This window comes from Chlamydomonas reinhardtii, chromosome 16 (genome assembly GCF_000002595.2).
Source record: "Chlamydomonas reinhardtii strain CC-503 cw92 mt+ chromosome 16, whole genome shotgun sequence".
Lineage (NCBI taxonomy): Eukaryota > Viridiplantae > Chlorophyta > Chlorophyceae > Chlamydomonadales > Chlamydomonadaceae > Chlamydomonas > Chlamydomonas reinhardtii.
The window spans coordinates 334,752-359,327 of NC_057019.1; the positions used below are offsets into that span (position 1 = coordinate 334,752).

General features: G+C 62.9%; 4 protein-coding genes across 4 annotated transcripts; all 4 read right to left on the minus strand.

Moving 5' to 3' along the window:
* Positions 1-15: 15 nt before the first annotated feature.
* Positions 16-3,360, minus strand: CHLRE_16g694000v5 (uncharacterized protein). The gene is made up of 3 exons (XM_043071770.1): positions 2,902-3,360; positions 2,065-2,747; positions 16-1,846 (listed from the first exon to the last, which is right to left on the minus strand). Exons 1-3 carry the CDS (start codon positions 3,163-3,165, stop codon positions 895-897), a joined length of 1,899 nt encoding a protein of 632 aa, XP_042915307.1. The 5' UTR covers positions 3,166-3,360; the 3' UTR covers positions 16-894.
* A 404-nt stretch (positions 3,361-3,764) lies between these two features.
* On the minus strand, positions 3,765-14,440 carry CHLRE_16g693950v5 (uncharacterized protein). Its single transcript, XM_043071769.1, has 19 exons — positions 14,195-14,440; positions 13,580-13,851; positions 13,035-13,288; positions 12,726-12,822; positions 12,021-12,442; positions 11,755-11,827; positions 11,234-11,362; positions 10,880-10,935; positions 10,502-10,538; positions 10,073-10,241; positions 9,743-9,839; positions 8,952-9,048; positions 8,574-8,692; positions 7,957-8,050; positions 7,495-7,655; positions 7,079-7,133; positions 6,592-6,782; positions 6,055-6,199; positions 3,765-5,668 (listed from the first exon to the last, which is right to left on the minus strand). Exons 1-19 carry the CDS (start codon positions 14,313-14,315, stop codon positions 5,474-5,476), a joined length of 2,784 nt encoding a protein of 927 aa, XP_042915308.1. The 5' UTR covers positions 14,316-14,440; the 3' UTR covers positions 3,765-5,473.
* Positions 14,441-15,746: 1,306 nt separating this feature from the next.
* On the minus strand, positions 15,747-21,931 carry CHLRE_16g693900v5 (uncharacterized protein). The gene is made up of 4 exons (XM_043071768.1): positions 21,560-21,931; positions 21,282-21,407; positions 20,884-21,032; positions 15,747-20,666 (listed from the first exon to the last, which is right to left on the minus strand). Exons 1-4 carry the CDS (start codon positions 21,590-21,592, stop codon positions 18,410-18,412), a joined length of 2,565 nt encoding a protein of 854 aa, XP_042915309.1. The 5' UTR covers positions 21,593-21,931; the 3' UTR covers positions 15,747-18,409.
* Positions 21,932-22,946: 1,015 nt separating this feature from the next.
* CHLRE_16g693850v5 (uncharacterized protein) lies at positions 22,947-24,565 on the minus strand. The gene has a single exon (XM_043071767.1). It carries the CDS (start codon positions 24,000-24,002, stop codon positions 23,769-23,771), a length of 234 nt encoding a protein of 77 aa, XP_042915310.1. The 5' UTR covers positions 24,003-24,565; the 3' UTR covers positions 22,947-23,768.
* Positions 24,566-24,576: the final 11 nt, after the last annotated feature.

Here is a 24,576-nt window from a genome sequence, read left to right on the forward strand (position 1 = left end):
ATTTCTTGCGTTGACTCGCCACTCTTCAATCTTGACAACAAAACCACGCCATTGGCATGGCCATGGCAGTGTAATGGTCACGGACCCTTCCGGCAGGCATGCCTACACCTCGCTTGTGTGCACCAAACTTGTGTCTTCGCCCCGCGCATCCTTTTGAACCTGCTGCCGCTCGATAATCAAAATTGACGGGGGGGACGCGGCCCCCATAGAAAATTGTGTGCCAAACTCGAAGAAAAGCATGCAGGGCCAGGGGAGGGGGGAGGCGGACCAGGGGAGGGTGTGTGATGGGACAGTGGAGGCGGACCAGGGGAGGGGCTAAGGAATCGATAGGCATCAAGTCTGCAGCAAGTGCAAATCACCTGTTTAGGAGTGCCCACACAGCAAGCCAAACAACCAGCGCGCCAGCGAAACCCCCAGAGCGGTACGCCGCCCGCGAGCAGCTCTGACGCCCGCAACGGGACCAGCTCATCTCTCAGTTGCACTGCTGCTGTGTACCCAGGGGCATTTGCTGGGTATGGCCCTGCTTGCCGCACGCCCGCATTGCTGCCCACTTCGCCTGGCCCATCACACTAGTGTACTTCCGCAGGCAACAGCCACAGGGCCCGCAACTGCCGTGGTGCTCCTTTGCGCCTGCTGCGCCTTAACACGCAGATGCAGAAATGTCCTTCATCCAGCAACACCGTCGCCACTGACACCAATACGCGGCGGCTAGCTTCTACTTGCTAACACCCTCACATCACTCGGCGACACTGTCCACTGACCACGGGCACACAATGACTGGTCAGACACACGTTAAAATGCTTATGGGTTTGTGATGAGGGATCTATCCACCCACACCGAATGCCAGTTGTACGGCTGCGTTGGCCAACCCGTACAGCGGCCTCGCTCAAGTCCCTATGTCGCTAGTGAAGCACGTCCTCTTGATAAGGGCGGCAGCACCACGACCTTGCCCGTGAGCTCGCCGTCCTTGAGATACTCAGCCCATTGGGCCGCCACCGCCGCCTCCCGCGCCTGCCGCTGCTGCAGCTGCTCCTGCTGCTGCAGCAAATCCACCTGCTCCTGCACCTCTTGCTGTCCCCCTGCCTGCTGCTGCACCGGCGCCGGTTGTGCAGGTAGTGCCGGAGACCCGGACAGATCAATTTCAACGCCCAACCCGGTATTAAGACCAGACACCTCACTGGTCACGAACCTGCCGGCGCGCACATTCTTCTGCCGCCGCCCGTCTGCACGCCACTTGTGCAGGTGCAGATCCGCCCGCAGCATCTCCGTGGGGCGGTGCAGGTCGTTCAGGCGCAACACAGTGCCGGACTGCACCTTGAATGCGGCCGGCACATGCACCATAAGGAATATGGACGCATCAGAATGGCCTTGCCTGTACTGTAGTTCGAGAAACCACTGCAGCCCCATCGCCCAGATGCTCCCAGCCGAACTATCACTGATGTCCAGGTCCATACGGCCAAGCTGCCGCTCCCTTAAGTTAGCGAGCTTGTCAAGAATATTCTTTTGACTGACGCTGAAGGTGAACGTGAGACCCGCCGGCGGCACGGACTGGCGCCGCGGCTTGTCGTTGAGCCAGCCATCCGGTAAACCCCCGCCCGCTGTGCGCTGCTCCCACAGCGCCGCCTTAAACGCCTCCGACGCACCCACATACTTCGACAGCCACAACGCCTGCTCATGCGTGATGGAGAACCAGCCGGCCCGGCGCTCCGGGTGCAGCAGGTGGTCGAGCGCCAGTGCGGGCAGGACCCAGTCCAGGTAGGCACGGCTGCACTGCACCAGCCGCAGCAGCCCACACAGCCGCCGCCGCGTGACCGCGTCCGTGATGCGGTAATTCTGTTTCATCCACCTACGACGCAGAAGGACGGGCACGCTATGCAAACGTATGATTGGTGTGTGGGAGGTTGTCATCACGGATGTAGCCTCACAATCCGCCGAGCCCTGCCACGCCCCGCGCCCGCTATCTGTCCCGGGCTCTAGCGCATCTGGTCCCCCAGCCCGCGCACCCTCGTGCAACGTTGCCCCGACCCCTGATCCGGGTGACACACACCCCACGCCACCACTCACTCCGCCAGCACCAGCACCACGCTGCTCTCGCTGTCGGTGCCGAAGTCATCGCTCTCCAGCAAAGCCTCCAGGCCCACGGCCGGCAGCGCCCGCATCTGCTTATAGAGCTGGTCCTTGTTCAGCACCGCCTGCGCGTCCCCGAAGTGCGCCACCAGCCGCCGCTTGGCCTCCGTCAGCAGCGCCGCGAAGGCAGCGTAGGTGGGGTCATTGGCCGGTTCCGGCCACAGCGGTGCGCAGCTGTACAGCTCAAGCACCGCATCAATGTCCGAGCTGCTCTCGTTGCTGCCGCCGCCACCATCGCCGCCTGCAGCAGAGCTGCCGCCGCCTACTGCACCCGCTGCGTCCGTGAGCTTCTCCCGCACCCGCTCCAGGCACGCCTCCATGCACCGCGGCATCCGCAGGTAGTCGGCCTGCTGCCGCACCTGCAGCGCCTCTGTGATGCTGCCCGCCTCCACCTGACCCGTGTAGGCGAACTTCACCACCGCCAGCGCGGCCGGCACATCCTCCTCGCTGCGCACCGCGACCCGGATCTCCGGGACGTGTGGGGCCGCCGCTGCTGCCGATGCCGCTGCGCCGGCCTCACCAGCTACGGTGTTGTTCACAGCGACTGCCTGCCCTGCGGATACCTTCCTCCGCTTGCTGGCGGGCCCGTCGCTGTCCGGACGGGGAGTCCATGTCTCCCACTGCGAGTAAGGCGAATTAGGCGATGGAGTATGGGTTGAGCTTCTGAGTACCGGCGCAGCATTTGAGAGCTGGTTACTGCCGTCCCTACCGCGGCCCTTGTGGCGTGATGCATGAAAACGGCCATGTCACATTATAGCATCCGTGACAGCGCACCTGCTGATCCCATTTGCCACAGGCGGGGCAAAGCATCCAAGAGTGCGCCGGCAGGGGCTCCCCAATCGCGACACTGCGGTCGGCAGGCTGGCCGGGCCCAGACTGGCCTGCTTCCGACGTGCCGGGTTCGGCAGCCTGACCTCCCAGTGGCGACCTATCTAGCATGAACACCACCATGCAGTCTGAGTGCTTTGTCTGTCCATACAGGCCGGCCCAGTACTTGATAACGTCTGGGTTCCCCGGCGCCGGAGTAGACTGGGCCATGGCGGAGAACGTTGCTCAGCGTTTGCTGAATGAGCAGTCAAAACTTTCAAATAGCAAACATGTGCGCGACTTCTCAATGCCAGCTTTGTGTGTCAAGTCCCTCCTATGGCCCTATTTGTGTTTCACTTTCAGAGCCCTGACTTGCTGTCGATTTTTCTTGTCGATTACCTATTATATACTTCCTTATACTACTTATACTACCTGTCACAAACAACAGTAAGTGCTACATGGCCCGAGTCTGTCCATGCCTCACCCTCCCCCCACAAACCGATAGGGGTGCCTCAACCCACGCCTCAACCTGAGCGCATTGTGGGCGCTGCGTTGTGGGTGCTGCGTTGTGGTCGGACATCACAGCACCTCAAGCAGCCCAGCTCACCGCCAGATATATTTCCCTCGTCACCCGAGTCCGTTACTGCCAAGGTGAGTAGGTGACGCATGGGCGCCCGCTGTCGCGCCCGTACGTGTGTAAACGGACATTCTACGTGCCTACGCGGGACTACGCGGGCAAATGCGTTTACGCAGCCCTGCTCAACGTACTGTGTGGCTTAGCTCCAGACTCCGGCCGGAGATGTCGCTATTCCCGTCGTAGGAGTTGATCAGACTCTCAAATATTACAACGAGACTAGGTTTGGTCTGTAATACGGGGCGCACGTTCGGGACGAGAGCCAAAAGACGAGCTGGTGGCTCTCTCCCACGCACTTGGCCTCGAGACGTCGCTGCCTCCATGCAGTACGACGCTCTTATCCAAACAGATCTTTCTATAGTCCGCGCATACAAGCGTGACTCCAAATCATGCAGAACGTAAATCTTATTGTCTTGTCTGCACGCTAATGATAAAGAGGAAATGCAAAGACCGGACCCAATGGTCGGTGTGACACGGCACGCACGCTCACACGCCAGGACACGACACCCCAGGCTCTCACAGGCTTGGCACGCCGAAGAAGCTGCGAAAGCCGGAAGCCAGGGGAGGGGAAGCCGTTCTTTCCAGGTCCTCTTTGAAGCAAGGTCTTAGTGCCTTCCATCTGCTGCAACCCAGCCTGCGCACTTGCGCCACTTTGCGGTGACGTTCGGCCCAGTGTCGCCCGCCCTGTCCAGTGCAGCGTGTTTCCCAGGAAAAGGCCAATCTGCCATAGTGCCATCCGCTAGGCTCGAGCCACTGTGAGGGCAGTGAGGCCGTCCGTGTTATTGATGTTGTATACCGCGCTGGCCGGCTCATAGAGCTTTGCTGACGCGCAGTCCTCATGCTCCGGCCAGGCGATAGCACCACACAGACAGTATGCGACGCCACACCACGTGCGATGCAGAGTTGCAGCTCAGGCGACCGACGTCCACGGATGAGCACCGACGACGACAACCCACGTAATGCGAGCAGCGTGCAGCAAAGCAATGGCCGGGCGACGGTGTGACAAGCAGCAGGTGCAAGGACAGGGCGCGGCAAGGCAGAAGAGGGAGCCCAACATGTATGGAAATGGCGAGTGAGTCAAATGCGGTGCGGACACGCCAACAACACAACATGGACGCCAAGTATGCATGTCCGCCAGCGGCTCGAAGCTTCTATATTACTGAGACTCCATCTGCGTGCGCAGCAATGCCCCTGGACGCCGAGTGCTGTGCTTTGCCCTAGTGCATTGAGGACCTTGAACGTCCTAGCTAGGCGGCCCTGATGCTGCCATCTATCAGTCCACTTGCTACTGATACCAATCCACATGCAACATGCTACTGCCTATTGGACGAGACTTGGGATGCCCGAAGCGGCCCGCCGTACTCCACCGACAGTTCATTGGCTAAACCGTGCTATGTATTTACGGTACGGTAGTACGGAAATGAAAGGCAACATCTGGATGCAGATGTTGCGACACGTGTGGCTGCTTGTATGCAAGCTTGCATGCATGCAATTTGAGACCCCTTCTACTTGCAACCCTGCAGCTGTACTCTTAACCTTGCTTTGCAAGTGCGGCGGTCACCCACCCTCGCCCCGCCACACTGCATGCACACAACAGCAGCAACCGCCTCACACGCGGTCTGCCCTTCAACGCGCCCCAGCCCGCCCTCCTCTACCCTGCACTCCCTCCCGACATGACTCTCCCTCCGTCGCCCACATTTCTCGTGCGCCGGCCGTCCCTCCCGACACCTTCCCCCAGGCAGCTCCAGTTGACGCCAGTCGCCGCGGTGCCAATCGCGCACAGCGGTGCATGCCGGTCACGTGACAGTCGGCTCACGACGCAGCCCCACGCCCCATCACGTGGCCCACGCCCATACCGCCGATGAACACGTGACGGTCACCCACACACGCCGCGGCTGTAGCTGCTCACGTGACGGTCACCCACACGCCGCGGCTGTAGCTGCCGGCCTGCCCCACCAGGAACAGCAGGTAGGGCCCCGCGGGCGCCAGGCCGGGCAGGGAGGCGGGCGGCGCCGCAATGGTGGCCACACGCCGGCGCGGCGGCTCGGAAGGCCCGCCGCCACCGCCGCCGCCGCCAGGAACTTCGACGTCCGACAGGACCTGTTGGTGGTGGATGAGTGTGTGTGTGTGCGTGTGTGTGTGTGTGTGTGTGTGTGTGTGTTTGTGGTAGGCGGTGCTTCCATGCGAGTGGCGGCACACCCCATCCCTTCCTACGGGGCATCACGGGGCACCACGGGCACGGAGCGTGTCGACCCCACACACCCGGCTCCTGCACGAACAGGATCCGTGTCCCCCAGTGCCCTGGTGCCCCTCCCCCTGAAGGCGCTCTGAAGGCCTCCGCTGGCTCGGGGTGAAGGGTTTCGGTTGAGTATGCTAACAAGGCCACCAGAACACACACACACACAAACCATCTGGGAGGGCTTCGTTTTGTTGTTTCTTTAAAACACACGACACACGCACACACGCGCACGTCAAGCGGCCCTCACCGTCATCAGCACCACTCGGGAGTTCATGGCCACGGAGTGGGTGGCGGCGCAGGGGGCGGCCAGCGAGGCGGCGGCCAGCAGGGGGCTGCTGCTGCCGGGGGCGGCGCCCAGCTCGTAGTCGTAGTCGTAGGTCACGTTGAAGGTGCTGCGGGCCACACGTGTATGTAGGGGTGTGTGTGTGTGTGCAGGTGCGTGTGTGTGTGTGTGTGTGTGTGTGTGTGTGTGGGTCGTGTGGGTCATGTGGGTTAGGGGCAGAGTGAGGGAGAGGGGTTTGTCAGGAAGAGCGAGGAAGCCATGTCCGTGAGGGCCAAAGAGAGCCTTATCAGAACGAGCGAGGGACAGAGCTCCGTCAGGGGTTGACTGGGGGTAGGGGGGGGGATAGAGTACCACACTACCGATCGCTCGATCTCGTACATGTGTTCACCACGTTTGGGGGGGCGGGGTCTTCATGGGCCCGTTCCCTCTGCCGCTGCCTCTCCCCTGTGCCTCTGCCTCCCAGACCCGTCAGCCCGGACCCGGCCTCCCCAGGCGCCCCACCTGCCGCGTTGGACGACTGACGGCGGCCGCACGCCTCCACCTCCACCTCCGCCTCCACCTCCACCTCCGTCTGCAGCAGCCCCCTCGTCCACCCAGACGGGTCGCGGCACGCCCGGCGCCACCTCGGCTGGTGTGATCCACTCCAGGCGGTACTCGAACATGCCGTCGGGGCTGGGCGAGATGAAGGGGGTCTGAGCGGTGGGGGTGTGTGTATGGGGGGAGAGGTGGGGGAGCGGGGGAGCGGGGGAGAAGGGAGGCGTTGCGGCAGGGGTTGAGGTACGTCGTGCACGGTCGGGGGGGGGGCAGGTGTGGGTGGTGATGCGTGTCAGTGCGCAGCAGGTTTGTCCGTACAACCCGCATGGTATTTTGAGGCCGCTGCTGGCGGGATGTTGCTGTTGCGACCCTGGCCCCACGTGGCCACAACGATAGCCACGTGTTTTGGTGTGCTGGTGTGCAGCAACACCCCCCCCCCCCCCGGGTCACTCACCCCGCCCCGGTAGCCCGAGCACGTCTCACAGCCCGCCACCAGCAGCAGGCCAGACCTGTGGCAGGAACGGAGGACAGGGGGGGGTCAGAGGCAGCAGGCGCAGGAAGTGCGGGGGGAGGCCGGGTCAGGCGGAGAGTTGCAGGCGGGGGTTGCAGGCTGGAGGACGTAGCGTGCTTATCATCACCGGCTTAGCGATGTGGGTCACAGCGCCTGGTCACGGCACTTGGGTACGGCAGCCACATGGCGGACGTGCCCCATCACATCCCCCCCCCCCACACACACAAACTACACAACCCGTGTCGCGTCCCGTCATGCGTCCTCGTGTCTCTCTGGTCTGCTTGTTGTTGGAAATCGTGGAAACAGTCCCGTATCCCCCCCCCCCACCGCAACCCCCGCCGTCACAACCCCACACTCACGGGTCCAGGCACACCGCCGAGTGGTACAGCCGCACCACGGGCCCCGGCTCCAGTCGGCTGAAGCGGCGGCCGGGCGGCGCGTAGGGGTCGTAGGCCAGCGGGACCAGCTGCGGGTCGGCGGCCTGGTTGGGGCCGCCCTTGGGCAGGCCGGTCAGGCCGGACTGGGGGCGAAGAGGAGGAGGAGGGGGAGGAGGGAGAGGGTGGGGAGGTGGGGGAGAGGGAGGCGGGGGAGAGGGAGGGAAGGATGAGGGGGGGGGTTATGTGCCCGGGCCCAGTGAAGCGGGGAGGACGGATGCGCGCGGAGAACGCGTGGGAGGTGAGAAGGCTGAGCTTGTGGGCTACAGGGCATGCGTCTTGCTTGCTCCCCCCTCTGGAACTCCCTGATTTCATCCATCGCATGCCTCGCCCCCATCTCCCCCACCCCTATTCCCCATCCCGTCCTCCCCCGGCCTGCTGCCTCACCGCCGCGCCGCCGTGCAGAATGACTCGGCCGTTGGGCAGCACCACCGCATCACCCATCAGCCGCCGCAGACCCAGCATGTCCTCCAGCTGCCACCTGTGTGTGTGTGTGTGTGTGTGTGTGTGTGTGTGTGTGTGTGTGTGTGTGTGCAGGTGTGTGTGTGTGTGCAAGGATGCAAGGGTGTGGTGTGGCGTGTGGGGTGCGAGCGTGGGTGTGAGGGGTGGGTAGGTGGGCGGCTGGGTGGGTGGATGGGTGAGGGTGGGAAAGACCAAGGGGTAGAGCGGGTCAAGGGCCGGCAACGCACGCGCCCGGGAAGCGCACAAGCAACCCAACCGTGCTTGCAGTGTCGCCCACATTGACACACACGCCCACATGCTGCAACCCCCTGCCTCCCCCTCCCTGCCTGTTCCTGCCTCTTCCTGCCTCAATAAACCAAGACCCCTCTTCCTCCCTCCCTCCCTCTCCCTCTCCTCCCCTCTCCCCCCCCATTGTCAAGCATCGACCACGCTCTCCTCCTCGCTCTATTGCATTGGGTTTGGTTTAGTATGGGCTGGTATCTACAACCCCCTCCCTCTCCCCCCCTTGCCCTCCCCCCTCTCCTCCCCCCCTTCGCCCCCACCCGCTGGTGCAGTAGCCGGAGGGGTCGGAGCTGCAGGCTGTCAGGTCCAGGCGCGCCGCCTGCGAGGAGGCGGCCAACGTCACGTCGTCATCGTTGATGAAGGGCCGGCCCGACATGTCCTGACAGGGAGGAGGGGAGGGGAAGGAGGGGTGGAGGGGAGGAGGGGAGGAGGGGGAGGTTGCAACTACCAGCCCAAACTAAACCATACCATTGAGTGTGGGAGGAGGGGAGGGGGAGGAGGGGAGGGGAGGGCGTGTGTGTGTGTGTGTGCGTCTGTGTTTTAGATCAAGATAGCCCATCCCCCCCCCAGGTGCCCCCGACAGCGTGCGAATACCGGCACGCTGCCAGCCACTCCACCCCACACGGCCCAGGACTCACCCCGCCCCCGAACACGACGAAGCTGGGCTGGTAGTTGTCCTGCGGCCGCAGCGCCAACATGGTGCCGGCGGCCGTGAAGGGGTACAGCATACGGTACCTGCAGCAGCAGTGTGTGTGTGGGGGGGGGGGGAGAGGGGAGGGGCGCAGGGAGGGAGGGGAGGAGAGCCGTGTGGAGTGGCAGGCGCCGGGAGGGCAGGCCGACCGCCAACATGCGAGTGTGCCACGTACGTACCGGGAGTGTGTGTTAAAGAGCACAAGGAAAACGGGAGTGTGTGTGTGTATGTGTGTGTGTGTGCATGTGTGAGGATGGGCGCGACACAATACATGGGAGGTACGGACCACCCCCATCCCACCCCACCCCAGCGCGAGGCGCGCCCCAGTGACGAGCGCGTGCGCCTGTCTCGCTGTTGACTAGGCTGCCCACGACCGCCCAGAGGCCCTAAGGTGAACGTGCGGAGCTCGTTGCAATGGGCTGCGCAGCGCATTTTGGCTCGTGCACATAGGGTTTGGGGTTTAGCACCCCCCCGTTCCACACACCCAAGCACAACCAAGCACACACACACACACACACACACACACACACACACACACACACACACACACACACACACACACACACACACACACACACACACACACACACACACACATAAGCACACCCAAGCACACATAAGCACACCCAAGCACACACGCACACACACACACACAAACACACACACACACCCTTGTGCTCTTTAACACACACACACACACACACCCTCACACACACCCAAGCACCCCAGCGCCCTCACCTGTAGTTGTCTGGGAACCTGGGCACGTTGCGCAGCACCCGGAACGTGTCGCTGTCGGTGATGGCGCCCGCGCGGTCCGCCCACCAGAACACGTCGCCTGGGGGGCCGGGGGGGGGGGCGGGCGGGGCTGTGTTCACCTGTGTGCTTACTTGTGGCCGCTTTTGTGAAATGCGAGACTTCAACGTTCCCTTTACCGCCTCTCGCTACGCCAAGTTCACTCTCGAACCCCACCACCCCATGCCTTTCCCCAATCATCCACATCCGCCCCTCCTCCCCACACACACCTCCCTCCCCATCCCGATCCGCCCCCCTATCCGCCCATCCCCTCACCCCGCGGCAGCAGCCATAGCAGCGGGTACCAGCGGTGCTCCACCGACTCGAACGCCGGCGGCTGTGCCACGGTGCGCGTCGGGGCCCAGGGCTGCGCGGGGTCCCACAGCTCCGCCCAGGGCGGCGGCGCGCCGGCGTTGTACTGCGGACTGCCGCCCGCGATGAGCACCTGCAGGGGGTGTGGGGATAAGGGTGAGGGTGGGGTTGGGGTGAGGGTGGGGTCAGGGTGAGGGACTGGGGGTGAGGGTAAGAGTGGGGGTGAGGGTGGGGGTAGTTTTTCGAATCGCAAAGAAACCAAGACCCAGAAGCAGCCCACAGAGCGCAAAGGAGGTTTGGCCTTAACCTTGATGGGGTAAAAGGGACACACACACATACACACACACACGCACACGCACATACCCACACTCGCCCTCGCCCTCGCCCGCGTACCTTGCCGTCCGGCATGACGGCGGGCGTGGCGTACCACCTGCACCGCCAGCGGCAGCACAGCAGGGGGTGGGGTGGGTGGGCGGGTTGGGGGCGACGTGTATGGGTGGTGGGGGGGGGGGGGCAGCACGGCGGGGAGGAAGGGATGGACGTGGCAGCTGCGTCACGACGTCGCCTTACGCACGCGCTACTCCGGGCGTCCGGAAGCACTCGCGCAACATACGCACCGGATAGATCCCCGCAGGACACACATGTACATATGTATACACAAACACTCCGGGCACACAACCCAGCATACGCACCGAATAGAACCCTGCAGAACACACATGTACATGTGTATACACAAACAACATATGCATCATCAAGAACACACACACGCACCTCAGCGCGCGCATGTTGCCGACGTTGATGAGCGAGTTGTTGCCCACGAAGAAACCCTGGGGTAGGGGGTGGGCGGTGGGGGGGGGGGCGCACAGTGAGCGCCGTGTGGTGGTGGGGGGCAGGCGCGTGTGTTTTGGGCGGGGGGGGGGGGCGGGGCTTGCAGCACAGCACGGCACGCACGCCTGCCTTGTCGTACGACACGGTATGGTGTGGTGTGGTGGCGGTGTGGCTTCACACGTCGGCCCCTTCCCTTGCCCCTGTGACTGCACAGTAGTGCACACACGCACGCACGCACGTGTCCGTGTTTCTTTCCGATACACACAAACCCACACCCACACCCACAGCCCCCCTCACCCCGATGTTGGCTCGGCCGTCTTTGAGCAGGCCCGTGGGTCCGAAGCCGCCCGGGAATATGGGCATGCCGCTGGGCAGCACCATCACGCCCGAGCAGAAGCGGTTCTCAGCGGGCAGGAAGCGCAGGGTCTGGGGGGCGGGCGTGTGCGTGGGCAGGGGGGGAGAGAGGTCTATTCCGATCCCAAAGACACCAGGATCCAGGCCGGGGCGTGTGTGTTTCAGCAAGTGTGCAAGCACAGGAGGAGCCAACGTGCATGCGGAACTCGTGCGAGCGTTTGATGCGTCCAGTATCTTGGAGATGCTGGGCTTCCTTCGCAACCCGCAATGCATGCACCTGTCACGGCTGGCTTCACAAGCAAAGACCCTCCCGCCCAACCCAACCCCAGCACCCACGCCCGCCCCCGGCCCCGGCCCGGCCCCGCCCCAGCCGCCCCCTCACACACACACAGTCACACACACACACACACACACACACACACACATACACACACAGACACACACACAGACGCACACACACACACCTTCCGTGTGTCCATGTCGATCACTCCGCCGTTGACGTAGAACACGTCCGTGGGCCGCTCCACAAGCACATACCTGTACCCGGGGTCGGCGTGTGTGTGTGTGTGTGTGTGTGTGTGTGTGTGTGTGTGTGTGTGTGTGTGTGTGTGTGTGTGTGTGTGTGTGTGCGTGTGCGTGTGTGTGTTTCGCCAGTTGGTGCCAGGCATGCGCCTAGGAAACCCGATACCACACATGTACACATGCAGCCCCGCCCGCCCGACCTCCTCACTTGCGTGTGCCGGGCACCGCCACCATCAAGACGGAGATCACGGGCGCGCGCATGTCCGTTATCAGATCCAGATAGCCCGCCAAACCACTAACCGACAACGGCGGCCGTGGGCTGGCGGGCGCACGCGGCGGCGGGCCTGGCGGTGGGCGCGGCCGCCGGTTGCGTGAGGGCGGCGGTGGGGGAGGCAGTGGCGGCGAGGGTGCGGTGGTATCAGGGGTGGGGGTGGGGGTGCTGGACGGAGAGGGCGGGGGCGGGGAGGGAGGCGGAGGCGAGGGAGGTGGAGGCGAGGGAGGCCGGGGCGAGGGAGGCGGGGGCGAGGGCGGGCTCGGGGAGGTGGCGGTGGCTTGGGGCAGCGGGGGTGAGGGCGAGGGGGATGCGGGGGGCGGCGCCAGCAGCACGACATCCACCAGGTAGACAAACACCTGCACGTGTTCGCATGTGTGTGTGGGAAGGGATGGGGGCGGGGCGAGGGGTTGGGGAAGGGAAGAGGATGGCGGGGCGTGTCTGTTGCGAGCAGGTGAGGTCACCACAGGAGCTGGGCAACAAGGAAGCGAGAGCGCGGCCCCGTTCCCAGGTATTGCGTACTGGCTGCCGTCCAAACCCGCGTTTATAGCACTGCACTGGCACTTTGACCTCTCTGCCATTGCCATCACAAATGCACGTGACACATACCGTACACTCATGCGCGCACACACGCACACGCACCTTGCCCGCAGGCAGGTTGCTGGTGAGGGAGGTGGCCGCCGCGCCACCCGCCACCACCGGCCCCCTCAGCTGCAGCGTGTTGGCGGCGCCGGCGGACCTGTGTGCGGTGCCGTAGCGACATGATGCACGACACGTCATGACTACCACCTTGCACACACACACAACTGGATACACAAACACACGCAGATTTACACACACATACACACACACTGGGCGGGCTTTGTTTTGTTGTTTTTTCAACACACACACACACACACACACACACACACGCACGCAAACCTCCGCCTATCCACGCGCCGCAGTCCCCACCTGGACACGGTCAGCCGTGCACCGCCCAGTCGTGTGCCGTACGACCTGGCTCCCGGCACCTTGGGGAACTGCCTCGCGCGCAGCTTCCCCTCCCCCGCCCCCAGCACGTGCAGCAGCAGCACACGCGCGACGTCCGGCAGTAGCTGTTGCTGCTGCGGGCTGCTGCTGCTGCTACTGCCGGCGGGCGCTGAGGTCAGGGCGGCGGTGGCGGTGGCAAGGCTGCTGCCAGTGGCTTGGAAGTGCTTCTGCCAGGCCTGGGGGTGGGGTGGGGTGGGGCGTGAAATGCGTGGGGTGTCACGCTCGTGGTCCACCGGCACGCGCGCGTGACACCGTCAGTGACAAACGTGTGTGCGTATGTGTATATGCGCATGTGTTTGCATGTGCATGTGTTTGTATGTGTGTGGAGGTGCACACAACCCCAGGTCCTTCTCGCCCATTCCTCTCCCCACTAGGTACGGTGTGTGCGGCACCACACACCGCTCGCGAATGCGCTCCCCATACCGAGGCAGCCCCAGTTGGGCAGCCCAATTCAACGCCATGCTCACCGAGTCGACGGGCAGGAAAACGGTCCGAGGGCAGCTGCGCTCGCCGGGCGCACACCCTAGCAGCCACCCCGCATGGTCTCCCAGCGGCCCGGCGGCGGCGGCAGCCAGCAGAGCCAGGGAGGTGCTGAGCTGCTCAGGGCAGGCGGCAGCCAACGCCCCCAGTGTGCGAGGGCCGGTGGCCACGGCGGCCGCGCAGAGCCCGGCGGCCGCGGCGAGGGGCGGTGCGGTGGCTTGCAGGAGGACGAGGAGGAGGAGGAGGAGGGGCGAAAGGGCTGCGGGGAGGGTGTAGGAAGGAAGGAAGGAAGGACGGCGGTTGCGCAATGCGTGCTTGACAAAAACACGGTGGTCGCGCAGCGCATGCATGGACGGGATAGGGTTCCAGCCTAAGTTATCAAGAGGTTACGTGGAGGTTGTGACGTGGGCTGGTGGGCTGGTGGGCTGTGCACGAGTGTGTGGAGTGTGTGGGTTGTGTGGGGTGGGTGGGTGTGGGGCGGGGGCTGGCTGGGATGCAGCGCAGTGCAGCGCCCAGGTCGCCGGGCCAGGCGAGTCAGGTGAAGTGTTCGGACGCCCCAATGGACAACGTATGGCTACAAATAGATGCCTTGAAATGCTTACACACTGGATTGGCGCCGCGGCAAGCTCTCTGAGCTTGGGAGCTCCGCCGATGGCGCAAGCGCAGGTGCTTGGACGACACAGGCACACTCGCGGCCACGCCATGGTAGCGAGCTCCAGCCATTGCAGAATCTTTTGCAATTGATACAGACGTCAAGCTCATGCCCATGCTGCAAGCGGCTGGCTCGCAAAGTTTGAACTGGCTGTGGCGAGCTGGCGACGCCAAAAAAATAGCACAGGAAAATTAAGCGATTGCCATGTACGCAAGCACTGTTGTATGCGAGCCTGTCAGTAATATGGTGTAGTCTCAGAACGTAATGTCGGATCCGGTGCAATCCAACCGTTTCGCCCCGAACACATCTAGGCCGCAGGTTTCTTGCTCTCCCTGATCCCAGCCTTGCAAAGCAATCCTTTGTCCCTTCCTATCGAGCCCTGGGGCACCGATCTGGCGACGCCCCGCAGACGATAATCGCTTCAGTGGGCTACGAACCGCTTCGGCGGGGGCCTACGGGAGTCCCAGACGGTCCCAGTACCTCGTCCTTCCTTCATCGCCCCCACTATGGCCCTGCCCTCGCGTCTCGCGGTCTCGCCCCTGCACCTGCATACACGAGTTGTTGGAGCTAGTGCGGTCCTGCATGCTGGCGCAGCCCTGCTGGGTGCGACTGCAAGTCTGCAAGCCTCACCCCACGCCTCACCCCCACCCCAACACCGCCTCACCGCCTGTGTCGTGCTGTCAGCAGCCAGCTCCTCACCACCTCGTGGAGCCCGTACCCTGAACAGGGGGGGGGGGGTAGGAAACAAAGTGCCAGACCCCATGCCCCGAAATCCCCCGGGACCCCCCTTGAGGGGACGACCGACCCCCCGACGGACAAAACCTTGTTGTTCAGGGGGTTAAAACCCCTCCATTTTATACCAAAGTGGTGTCAATCGACTCCTCTTGACGAGCACTATCACTCCGTGCCATCAGCTGTCCTGTTCTGAGACTTCGGTCACCGGCGGGATCCTATCCATGGGAATCCCCTTGACCCAGACCACCCCGCGCTCAACTCTCTGCCGCGTGACGAATGGACAATGTGCATCGGCAGCCTTGTTAGACGTGAACTCGTGCGCACCAGCGCTTCAGAGCCCAGCTGTGTCAGTGCGCATGTGTTGAATGTGGAGACATGTCCCGACATGTCCACGCCCGGACGCGCAACTTAGCCCTCCCACGCTTTGTTTGTGCTTATTACGTCATAACGTGCACATATGAGCCTCGTACTGCTGCGTTTGGCCCCTAGTTCTGCTTGTGGGGCGCTTCCCGAAATCCGCCAGGATGGGCTCCCGAAACCCGGCGGACCCCCAGGGACGAGGACCGACCCCCCAACTTTGGCGGCCCAGAACTTCCTTCCTCCCAGACACCCCCTTAAAAAACTAAAAGTACGTGCATAATGCTCTCCTAAAGCTCTGTAATTTTGAGCATGGGGTAAGAAATTGAGCTTTCTACCCCCCCCCCTGCCCTGAAGCCCAATTCCCCATTATGCGGGGCGGTGGCCGCTTGGCCCTCTTCACCTCTCGCGTAACTGTATGCTTACAGGACTTTGCCTTGCGCTTCCGCAGCGCTCCTGCGTCCGTTGCCTCGGCCGCCCCACCGCCCTGTGTGCAACACCATTGCACCATTGGCCACCTGCCATGCAGCATGACTGCCAGCCATCCAGCATGCAGTAGCATGCCTGCAACCGCTACCACCCAGGCGACCGCTACATGAAACATTAAACCTTACAAAATTCAGTGATAGACCAAACGAAGCATAACGCGCAGAGCACCTTTAAGGCTCTTGCAACCACCAAAACCAAAACCATATTCCCCGAACTACGATAAGTACGCGGTACTCACCGTGGCTGTATGTGCGCTGTGTTGTGTGGTGGGCGCGCCCCCAAAGGCCGACTGGGCTGGCTCGCCACACACACGGACCGCACCACACCAAACGCATCCCACCCCATCACACCGCATAACACCATGATGCAAACAGGAACGCACAATCGTTCATCTCATCAACGCCGGCAGCCCGCTATTTGCGCGACGCCTCACATCAGTAATCAAGTCGTGCTGCCTCCGTCCAGGCTGCTTTAACCCCCGCCGGCTCCGCCTGTGACTCAGTCCCGGCCTCCATCAAAATAACATAATCTCATCAGCCAGGCCAGCCGCCACTGACTGAACCGAAGTAAGCATATGCAAGGCCCCGAATGCTGCCACTCCAAAATTGCTGCGCCCGCACCCTCACGCGCTCCGTTAGTCCGGTGCCTTCCGTCCGCAACCCCTCGCAGGTGAACAGTCCGACAACTTTAGTCATATGTACACGCAAACGCATCAAAATCCCACGTGCCAGCAACATTCTGCCCCTGGCCAACCACACACACGAACACCACACCAACCCTGACAACTCCGCCACCATACACTGCATCTTCTGGGATAGCTTTACTTAACCGGATGGCGACCCAACTCCTCCACCTCCCCGCCCTTCGCACTCATGGCTCAACCAAATCACACCTCCTCGAAAGACATTCACTAGCAGCTCGCAAGTTCCTCTGGCTCAATCCAGCAGGAACTTGCAGCAGTCAAATGCGATTTGCAGAATTTTTACGAGGTTTTGGGGCGCGCCACATTTGGCGCCTCCACAGCCTAGACCGTGGATAAAGCCGCTTTATCATCAAATCACTTGTGTGTACCGGAAATGAATTGGTGGATGCAAGGTCACCCAAGCCACAGACGCCGCACGTGTCCATGTGCCTGCAACGTCTGTCTCCCCATTGACCTAGGGCCGGCTTGGGTGGTGCCCCTTGATAAGCAACGTCCTGCTGCGGCGATGTGTGCGTGCGAACATGAATGGGCCCTCAATCTCTGTGCACTGGGCGCAGCAACCGCAGAAGCAACCGCAATCAAATACTGCTACGCCGCACACCTTGGGCCTCACCCCGATTCTCACTGCCAACCTTTCATCCTCGCCCAATGGCACTCTCCCTCTTCTCTCCACATCCGTGCTCCTTTACCTGTGTTTCTTTCCTTGTCCCTCCTAATTCACCCGGCCCCTCATTCTCAGTCACGGCCCGGTCACAGCCCGGCGCAACCAATCCAGCAGCATTTCCCGATACCAGCATCCAAAATCTCTTTTTATTGAATCCAGCTGCCCATCCGTCGTCATCAGATCACAAGGGGAAAAGTAAACGCCCCGGCACGAAGGGGACAGGAGGCACGCCATTCCCCAAAGTAGGCGCACCGCCGTCACCCACACCATTTCCTCACGTCCCAACCAACTGGCCCCTTTTCCGCCAGTTGGCCTGTTATTTAAACAGGCAGCCGCGGCACACGCGCTTTGCTTCCCCTCACGCTGGTGTCACCTCTCCGTGTCTTCTCCAGCTTGCTTCGGCACAGTACGTAACCCCCATTACGTCAGCTCGCCGCATCCACCGTCTCATGCCGATCAACGGTACTAATGTGCAGTTCCTACCACACCCGTACTTTGATGCCCCCTCCATGCGCGCGCACATCCCGCTCTATTCATCAGTGCGTCCAAAATCGCCATTTGGATACATCGCCTCTGTACATCTCCCGCGCATTCTCTTCAAACTCGTCTCGTCTCACGCCAGGGTCTTCAGCAATGGGTGTTGTCCTTTATTCGAGCGCATACTGACACGCACACCCATTCACCCATTCCTGGTGTCACTGACACACCTGGTACCCTCCTCCCGCTCACAACCCTCCACCTCGACCACTCCGTTCATCTTCGCAGCTATGCACGCGCAAGTGGGGTTCTCCCACATGGAAAAACGCGCCTGCAGAGTATCTTCCAAAGCTTCTTAGGTAAGGTAAGAATCGCCGTCGTCGCACCAAAACTTCGGCCCCAGTGGGGCTTCCTACGTGGCCTCCAATTAGAGTTGGCAGGCACACGCGCGTGTGCATTCAATGCCATCCTAGGTCAATCCGTCAGCCTTCAAAACGCGCGCCACTGTCGCTTTGGTGTAGGCAAGCAAGCAAAGCAGCGAAAACGCCGAGTGCCAGCACGCGCGTTTGTGAACTTGTAACAGCGGGAGGAAAGGAGCTTTGGAATACTTTTAAGAAGAGAGAAGGCCTTTCCGGCCTGCCACCCCGCCATTGCGGGATCTAGCAGGCCCTACACTTCTACTCAGCTGCACACCATAACCGTGCTGCAGCGACGCTATAGCCATTGCATAAGCGTACTAGCTAGTAGCTAGAAATCATCAGCGCACCAGCTGGGGCGGCGGCACGCGGCTGTCCATACTGTATCGCCGCCACTGCCGCAGCCGAAGACGACACGGGATATACGAGTATGTCGGCCTCCGCCACGCCATCTCCTCCGTAATGTGCGGGAAGCTTCCAAGGCAGCCACGACTTGTCGGCGGCCTGCAGCGGCGGCGCGGTGTTGAGCGCGCGCATGCCGGCGACAGCGGCGGCGGCAGACGCGGTCACCGCCGCCGCTGTGGCGGCAGTGGCGGCGGCCGCGATGGGATGCGTCGCCACTAACAGCTGCTGCTGGCCGCTGGCGGCACGGGCGCCGCTGTGCTGACTGAGGCGCTGGAAAGCCAGGACCTGTTGCTGCAGAGGGTGCTCCGCCTGGGAGTGCGGGCGGGCGCTCGCAAGCTGTAGCCCCGGCTGTAGTTGCTGCTGCTGCTGCTGCTGTGGCTGTAGCGGCGGCGTCACGGGGGCAGCGGCGGCGTCACTGCCGCAGCCGCTGCGGTTGCCGCCACCAGCGGCAGCAGTGTCGTGCTCCTGCGGCTGCGGCTGCTGTCGGCGGCGCACCAGGTGGATGGCGGGCGCGGCGGGGTGCACTGGCGGCCGGCGCTCTACCACACCCGCGGCTGTAGCAAGACCGGCGGCAGAAGCGGCTGCAGCAGGAGCGGCTGTAGCAGCCGCCGCCATCATCGCGGCCAGGCCGCCGCCAGGCATCGCATCGCGCTCGCCAGGCTGCTGCCGCCGCGGCCGCGGCCTCTTGCAACCGCTGGCGTCAGCCGCCGCGGTGGAGGCGGCGGCGGCGGCGGCGGCGGCGCAGGGGCTGTCCAGCAGCAGCGCCTTCGCGGCATCCAGGCTGCGCCGGCCGCCCTCACCAGCACATGGCGCCGGCAGCATGCCGGTCGCGGTGCTGCGGTACCAGGTCTCGTTTTGGCCCCGTCCCTGGCCCGCCTCCGCCTCCGCCCGTGCATCCATCTCCAACAGCCCCCCCGCGACCTCGACGCCGGCCTCGTCCTCGTCCTCGTCCTCGCCACAGCAGTCAATCAACACGCCGGTGCCCAGGCTGAGGAAAATGCTGTGGGCGCCGCCGTAGCGTGAGGAGGCGACGCCCTCCCGCACGGCGGCCTCATCAGTCATGCAGCCCAGGCCCAGACCCAGGTCCAGACCAAGGTCCAGAGCGCTGTGTGTGGAGCCGTCCGCACTGCCGCAGCCGCAGTCGCAGCAGCTCGCGCCGCCGACGCTCATGGCGGCGGTGTCGCCGGCGCTGATGCTGCCCGCCAGCACATCCGCCGCCACAAGGCCGGCGGTGGAGTTGTCGGCGGTGGCGGCGGTGGCGGGCAGGGCGCCCCAGGCCGCGTAGCCCACAGCTGTGGCGGCACCCTTGCTGGCGACCGTGGTGACGTAAGGCACGGCGGCAGTGGAGCGGCCCGCCCGCGGCACCGCCTCCGCAGCCCGCTTGTGTCCCTGCGCCTGCGCCTGCTGCTGGTGCTGCTGGTGGTTTGGCGCCGGCGTGTGCAGCAGCTGCTCAGCAGCTACCACCTCCACGCTCACCGCCGGCGCCGCGGGCAGCTGGAAACCAAACTGCAGCACCGGCGGCTCCGAGGGGCAGCGGGGCATGCCGGTGGGCAGTGCCGCCGCGGCGGCGATAGCGCCGAAACCGTGGGGCCCCGCATTGAGGCCGCCGGCGCCCACGAGGCGCGACACAGGCGAGAAGGCGCCGGTCACAGCAAACACGGAGATGGGGGAGCCGCCAGCGACCGGGGCGTCGCCGTCGGGCGCGGCAGCGGCCGAGGCGGGGGAGGCGGAGCGGGAGCCGGGGACGGCGGTGCAGCCAGTGAAGTTAAGGCAGTCCCCGGTGACGGCCGGGGCAAAGCCGTAGCCGGTGTTGGAGGGTTCGGCGGAAGGGACGGCGCCGGCTCCCGTGCGTGAGTGGGTCACGGGACGCAGCTCGCGGGTTCTGGCCGCGGCCGGCAGCCACTTGGACAGCATGGCGGCCTCCTTGCGCCAGGGCGGCAGCGCCAGGCCCTGCCGCTCGAAGCTGTCCGCCATCAGCGCGCACAGCAGCTGCACCAGCGGCGCCAGCCGGCAGCTGCCGCCCACGAACACGTCCGGCGCGCGCGCGAGCATCTGCTCGTAGTCGGGCGAGGGGTGCGGGATGGTGAAGTGCGCCCGCAGCGCCGGCTCCACGATGAACTCCATGCCCTCGTACTCGCCGCGACCGCGAACCACCAGGAACGAGTGACGCAGCGACCTGGGTGGAAATTGGAGAGGGAGGTGGGCTTTGGCCAAAGGAAAAACTCTACGGATGGAGGGCGACACGGTGTAGGGGCGAACGAGGAGCGAACCAGGGGGGCGTAGGGGCGAACCAGGGGCGAACCAGGAGGGCGTAGTTTGGCACTGTGGACAACACGGCACGCGCCGGAACTACAGGGTATTTTTCTCATACTGACTCGCGCAGGCAGACTCACTTGAAGCATTCGCTGCCACCGCCAAGCGCCTCGCGAACGCTGACATCGTAGCCCAGCTCGAGCAACCGCGCCGCGAGCACAGGCAATTGCGATTGCACGTATGGGCCAGGTCCAAGCTGCCTGATGACCTCCTTCACGTCAGCGAGCAGCTGTTTAAATAGGCGGGGCGAGGATAATTGCGGCGGTTAGCGCGCGGAGCCGGGAAGCGACTTGCAGGATACCATCCTGGCGAGAGGTCAATGCAATACCAGGAATCATTCATCACAGCGCGGCAGAGAGCAGGAAAAGCTGTGACCCCGCCCAGATACGGAAGTCAAGTGTCTAGTCGCTTTTGGGGCAAAGGGGAGCCGCCGGCAGCGTTTGTGTTTCGCATCTACGCCTATCGTTACAGCTCCTACCTGTGTCCCCAGGCGCGAAGGCGGCGGCTTGTGCGCGGCTTGCAGTCGGAGCGCACAAGTCTCGCGCAAGCCCCCCGCCAGCAGACTACCCGCACCGCAGCTCAGCTCAAGCTCCTTTTGCTCATCCTGTCGCAATGCGAACGCGGCCATTATTGCCGGGGCAGCCACCGAAAACGCCAACGCAACCATTCGAGCGCTCCGAATTGAGACTTCTGACCGCTGGCACCTCCCGGGCTCTAGCGAGGCTCTATGCATCCAATTACCGGCCAGGAACTTACCTCAAGGTCGAACAGGGAAAAAGAGGCAGCCATCGAGTCAGCGGCAGAAAAGAGCTCCAAAATATCTCCAGGCCAGTCCTCAAGCGGAGCGCCTCCTTTCGCCCCGCTAGCTGTCAAAATGTTGTATCTATGACGATACTGGCCTAGCGCGCCTGCTCGGGAGCTGAACTCTCTGGCGGACGCAACGCTGTTTTTCAAGTCTCGCAGTCGGCCGAAGAAATACGCGCGGGTGTCTTATAACGATATCATACTTCCCTCCCCAGCAGTATTGTGTATACGGGTACGCTGGCGCGCTTGGCGACCTAAGACAGCCCATCAATTGAGTCGGACGCCGATCAGGCCAATTAGGGAAGTCCCGCCAACGCAAAGATAAAGAGTAAGAGTAAGAGTATATGTATTAATGAGCTGGAGCGGGAAGCTGGAGAAGGCCTCGCTAGGGGGCCGCACTCGTTCACCCCCCCGCCGCCCCGCCCCGCCCCAGCGCGCCCCTTTCCTTCTGCCCCGCTTCACAATTCTACACATGTGTAGCTGATACTGAGTCTGGCTTCAGCATTAACTGTCATGGTAGAGTGAGATCTGCAAAGGTATCCTATGTCGTGTCCACTGAGTCTGCAGCTGCTAGGCGAATCCTGTCATGTCGCCCCAGCCAAGGCCCCAACCCGAGCTGCGAACCTGGTAAGCATCCTCTCCATCTGCTTATCATGCATCTTGCATCCAGATTACAGGTTATCCGTGCCCCCCTTCTGCTGCGCTGACACGCCTAGAAGGTGGCGGGAGCCCAAGCTGCCCAAACTTTGCGGATTACATGGTGTGACCCCCCTGGGACGGTTGGCAACGCACCCATTCAACAGTGCCATTGCACTAGCGGGGCTTCGCAAGGCGGGAGCAGGCGGGAACATATCTGGGGTGTCGCAGGGCGGAGCGCGAGGGTCCTCGGCACAGTCTGACAGCCGCCACATGTCGCCGCGGATGACAGCCTGGGCTGTCATCCGCGGACAGACTGAGAGCGGGGCGGGGGTCGGTGCAGCCGACGACAGGCTGGCAGCTGGAGCTTGCGTGCAATGGACCAGGCGAAGGCGGCAGGAGCTTGCGTGTTGGAAGGGTATCCCTGAGACCTGAGGTATGGCGGGAGGAGCGTCCTATGGGAGCAAGCCTACTAGAGCTAGAGTAGGCCGACGGCGTTGCAGGCGGCATCGTCCAGATACGGCCCAGAGCGTGGAGACACCGTATGGCCACTGAGTCCCTGAATCCCGTCAGCGGTGAGGTGCATGAAGCCGAGACGCTGAACGGGGACGACCAATGATGTTCAGCTGCTAGAGCTGGCTGCTGCTGCGGGCGAGGTGCAGGCTAACGCAGGCTTAACGGACAGAGGCGGCTCACATGGCTTGTGGGTAAGAGTTAACACAGAGTGATTGTCAGTCTGTTGGCTTACGCCTTTGGTAACTCAACCAGCGAGCCAGGTCGCTGTTGAGTACCATATAGGCTAGGCGAGGCCCATGCGGCTCATCCGCCGGGGATGGCGAACCACACGGTGACACCTCAGCACACACGGCATGCCGGACCGGGGGTCCTAGGAGGTTGCGCCGAACCACGTACGCGTTGGCACCCGACAGCTGTCATGCGCTACAACCGAACCGGTAATCCTCCGCCACCGGGCACACAGTTCCCCCCCACGACTGTAGGAGACGAGGAGAAGAGTCTGCGAAGTCGTAACCCCCAAGCACGGTGGCGACAAGTGCGTGCCCCCCCTGAATGCAAACAGGGGAACCAAAAGCAAGAGACAGCACACATATCATGCGGAATGACATGCGAGAGTGTTCGTGCCACGCGACAGACACAAACTGTAACCAAACTAGCATAGCACACGCGTCACTAGTCAGGTCAGTCCTCCACGCTAGCCACTGCGAGCTAGCTCCAAGCGGATGGCTGATGAGAACACGCTGTGAAGCGAGCAGCGGCACGCTGCTTGCAACTGCAATCCAGCAATGACACCCGAGATACAGGGTATCGGGCACACGAGCGGCGGTGCATGCCCCGCCCTGCAGGCGCCAGTCGGGCCATGCCGCAGCGGCCACCAAGTCGGCCCCCCAGGATGCGCACTGGGGTCGTCCTGCTAAGGCTCTGGCTAGCGCGATGCGAGCTCCACGTGGGTGGTGGTGCGCCGGGGCACAGAGTAGAGGAAGCCGATGGGGACGAGGTACGCTGAGGCTTAAGGCTGGCTGACCCGGGGTGAAACAACCGAGAAGAGAAGTAGCAGGTGACTGTCCAGGAAGACGAAGAAGTTGCTGTTGGCGGCGATAAGCGCGGCCAGTAGCAGTGTCGGCGGTACTGCTGGGTGCAGTGGCGCTGGCGGCGCTGTGAGGGAAGCAGCGCGGCTAGGCGGGATGGGAGAAGTCGGAGCAACTGCTGACGCGGGGCTGCGACGCGTGCCGAAGTCGGCCATGCAGGAACCGAGTGACACGGCCGCTCCCGAAGGCCAAATTGCTGATATATGAAAGAGCCTGAAATGCGTGTCCGTTACAGGAGTCCAGAAGAGCGGAAGGCGAGGAGCGAATGCATCCAATTTCCGATTGACGGCTGGGCGTCAGGCGCGCAGAGCGCCGGCAAATAGAGCTACGTTGGGATGCCGTAGTGTATAACGTGCTGAGAGGCAACTGAGACCCAGATGTAACGCGGCGGAAAGACATCGCCGGTCAGAAGCGCAGCAGCGGCGCAAGAGTTCAGTCCTCAGCTACGCTGCCTCAGAAGGGTTGAGTTACATCGTCCAGATACGGCCCAGAGCGTGGAGACACCGTATGGCCACTGAGTCCCTGAATCCCGTCAGCGGTGAGGTGCATGAAGCCGAGACGCTGAACGGGGACGACCAATGATGTTCAGCTGCTAGAGCTGGCTGCTGCTGCGGGCGAGGTGCAGGCTAACGCAGGCTTAACGGACAGAGGCGGCTCACATGGCTTGTGGGTAAGAGTTAACACAGAGTGATTGTCAGTCTGTTGGCTTACGCCTTTGGTAACTCAACC

Excerpts from the sequence above, each read along its gene's own strand:
- CHLRE_16g694000v5 (XM_043071770.1), bottom strand. The coding sequence starts at position 3,165 with ATGGCCCAGTCTACTCCGGCGCCGGGGAACCCAGACGTTATCAAGTAC. Across the intron at positions 2,748-2,901 it reads GTGGCAAATGGGATCAGCAG|TGGGAGACATGGACTCCCCG; the intron begins GTGCGCTGTCAC and ends CCTTACTCGCAG. Across the intron at positions 1,847-2,064 it reads GTGGTGCTGGTGCTGGCGGA|GTGGATGAAACAGAATTACC; the intron begins GTGAGTGGTGGC and ends TCTGCGTCGTAG.
- CHLRE_16g693950v5 (XM_043071769.1), bottom strand. The coding sequence starts at position 14,315 with ATGGCTGGAGCTCGCTACCATGGCGTGGCCGCGAGTGTGCCTGTGTCG. Across the intron at positions 13,852-14,194 it reads CCGCGGCGCCAATCCAGTGT|CCCTTTCGCCCCTCCTCCTC; the intron begins GTAAGCATTTCA and ends CCCTCCCCGCAG. Across the intron at positions 11,363-11,754 it reads TCGACATGGACACACGGAAG|ACCCTGCGCTTCCTGCCCGC; the intron begins GTGTGTGTGTGT and ends CCCGCCCCCCAG.
- CHLRE_16g693900v5 (XM_043071768.1), bottom strand. The coding sequence starts at position 21,592 with ATGGCTGCCTCTTTTTCCCTGTTCGACCTTGAG. Across the intron at positions 21,408-21,559 it reads TTTCCCTGTTCGACCTTGAG|GATGAGCAAAAGGAGCTTGA; the intron begins GTAAGTTCCTGG and ends GCATTGCGACAG. Across the intron at positions 20,667-20,883 it reads GGTGGCAGCGAATGCTTCAA|GTCGCTGCGTCACTCGTTCC; the intron begins GTGAGTCTGCCT and ends ATTTCCACCCAG.
- CHLRE_16g693850v5 (XM_043071767.1), bottom strand. The coding sequence starts at position 24,002 with ATGGCCGACTTCGGCACGCGTCGCAGCCCCGCGTCAGCAGTTGCTCCG.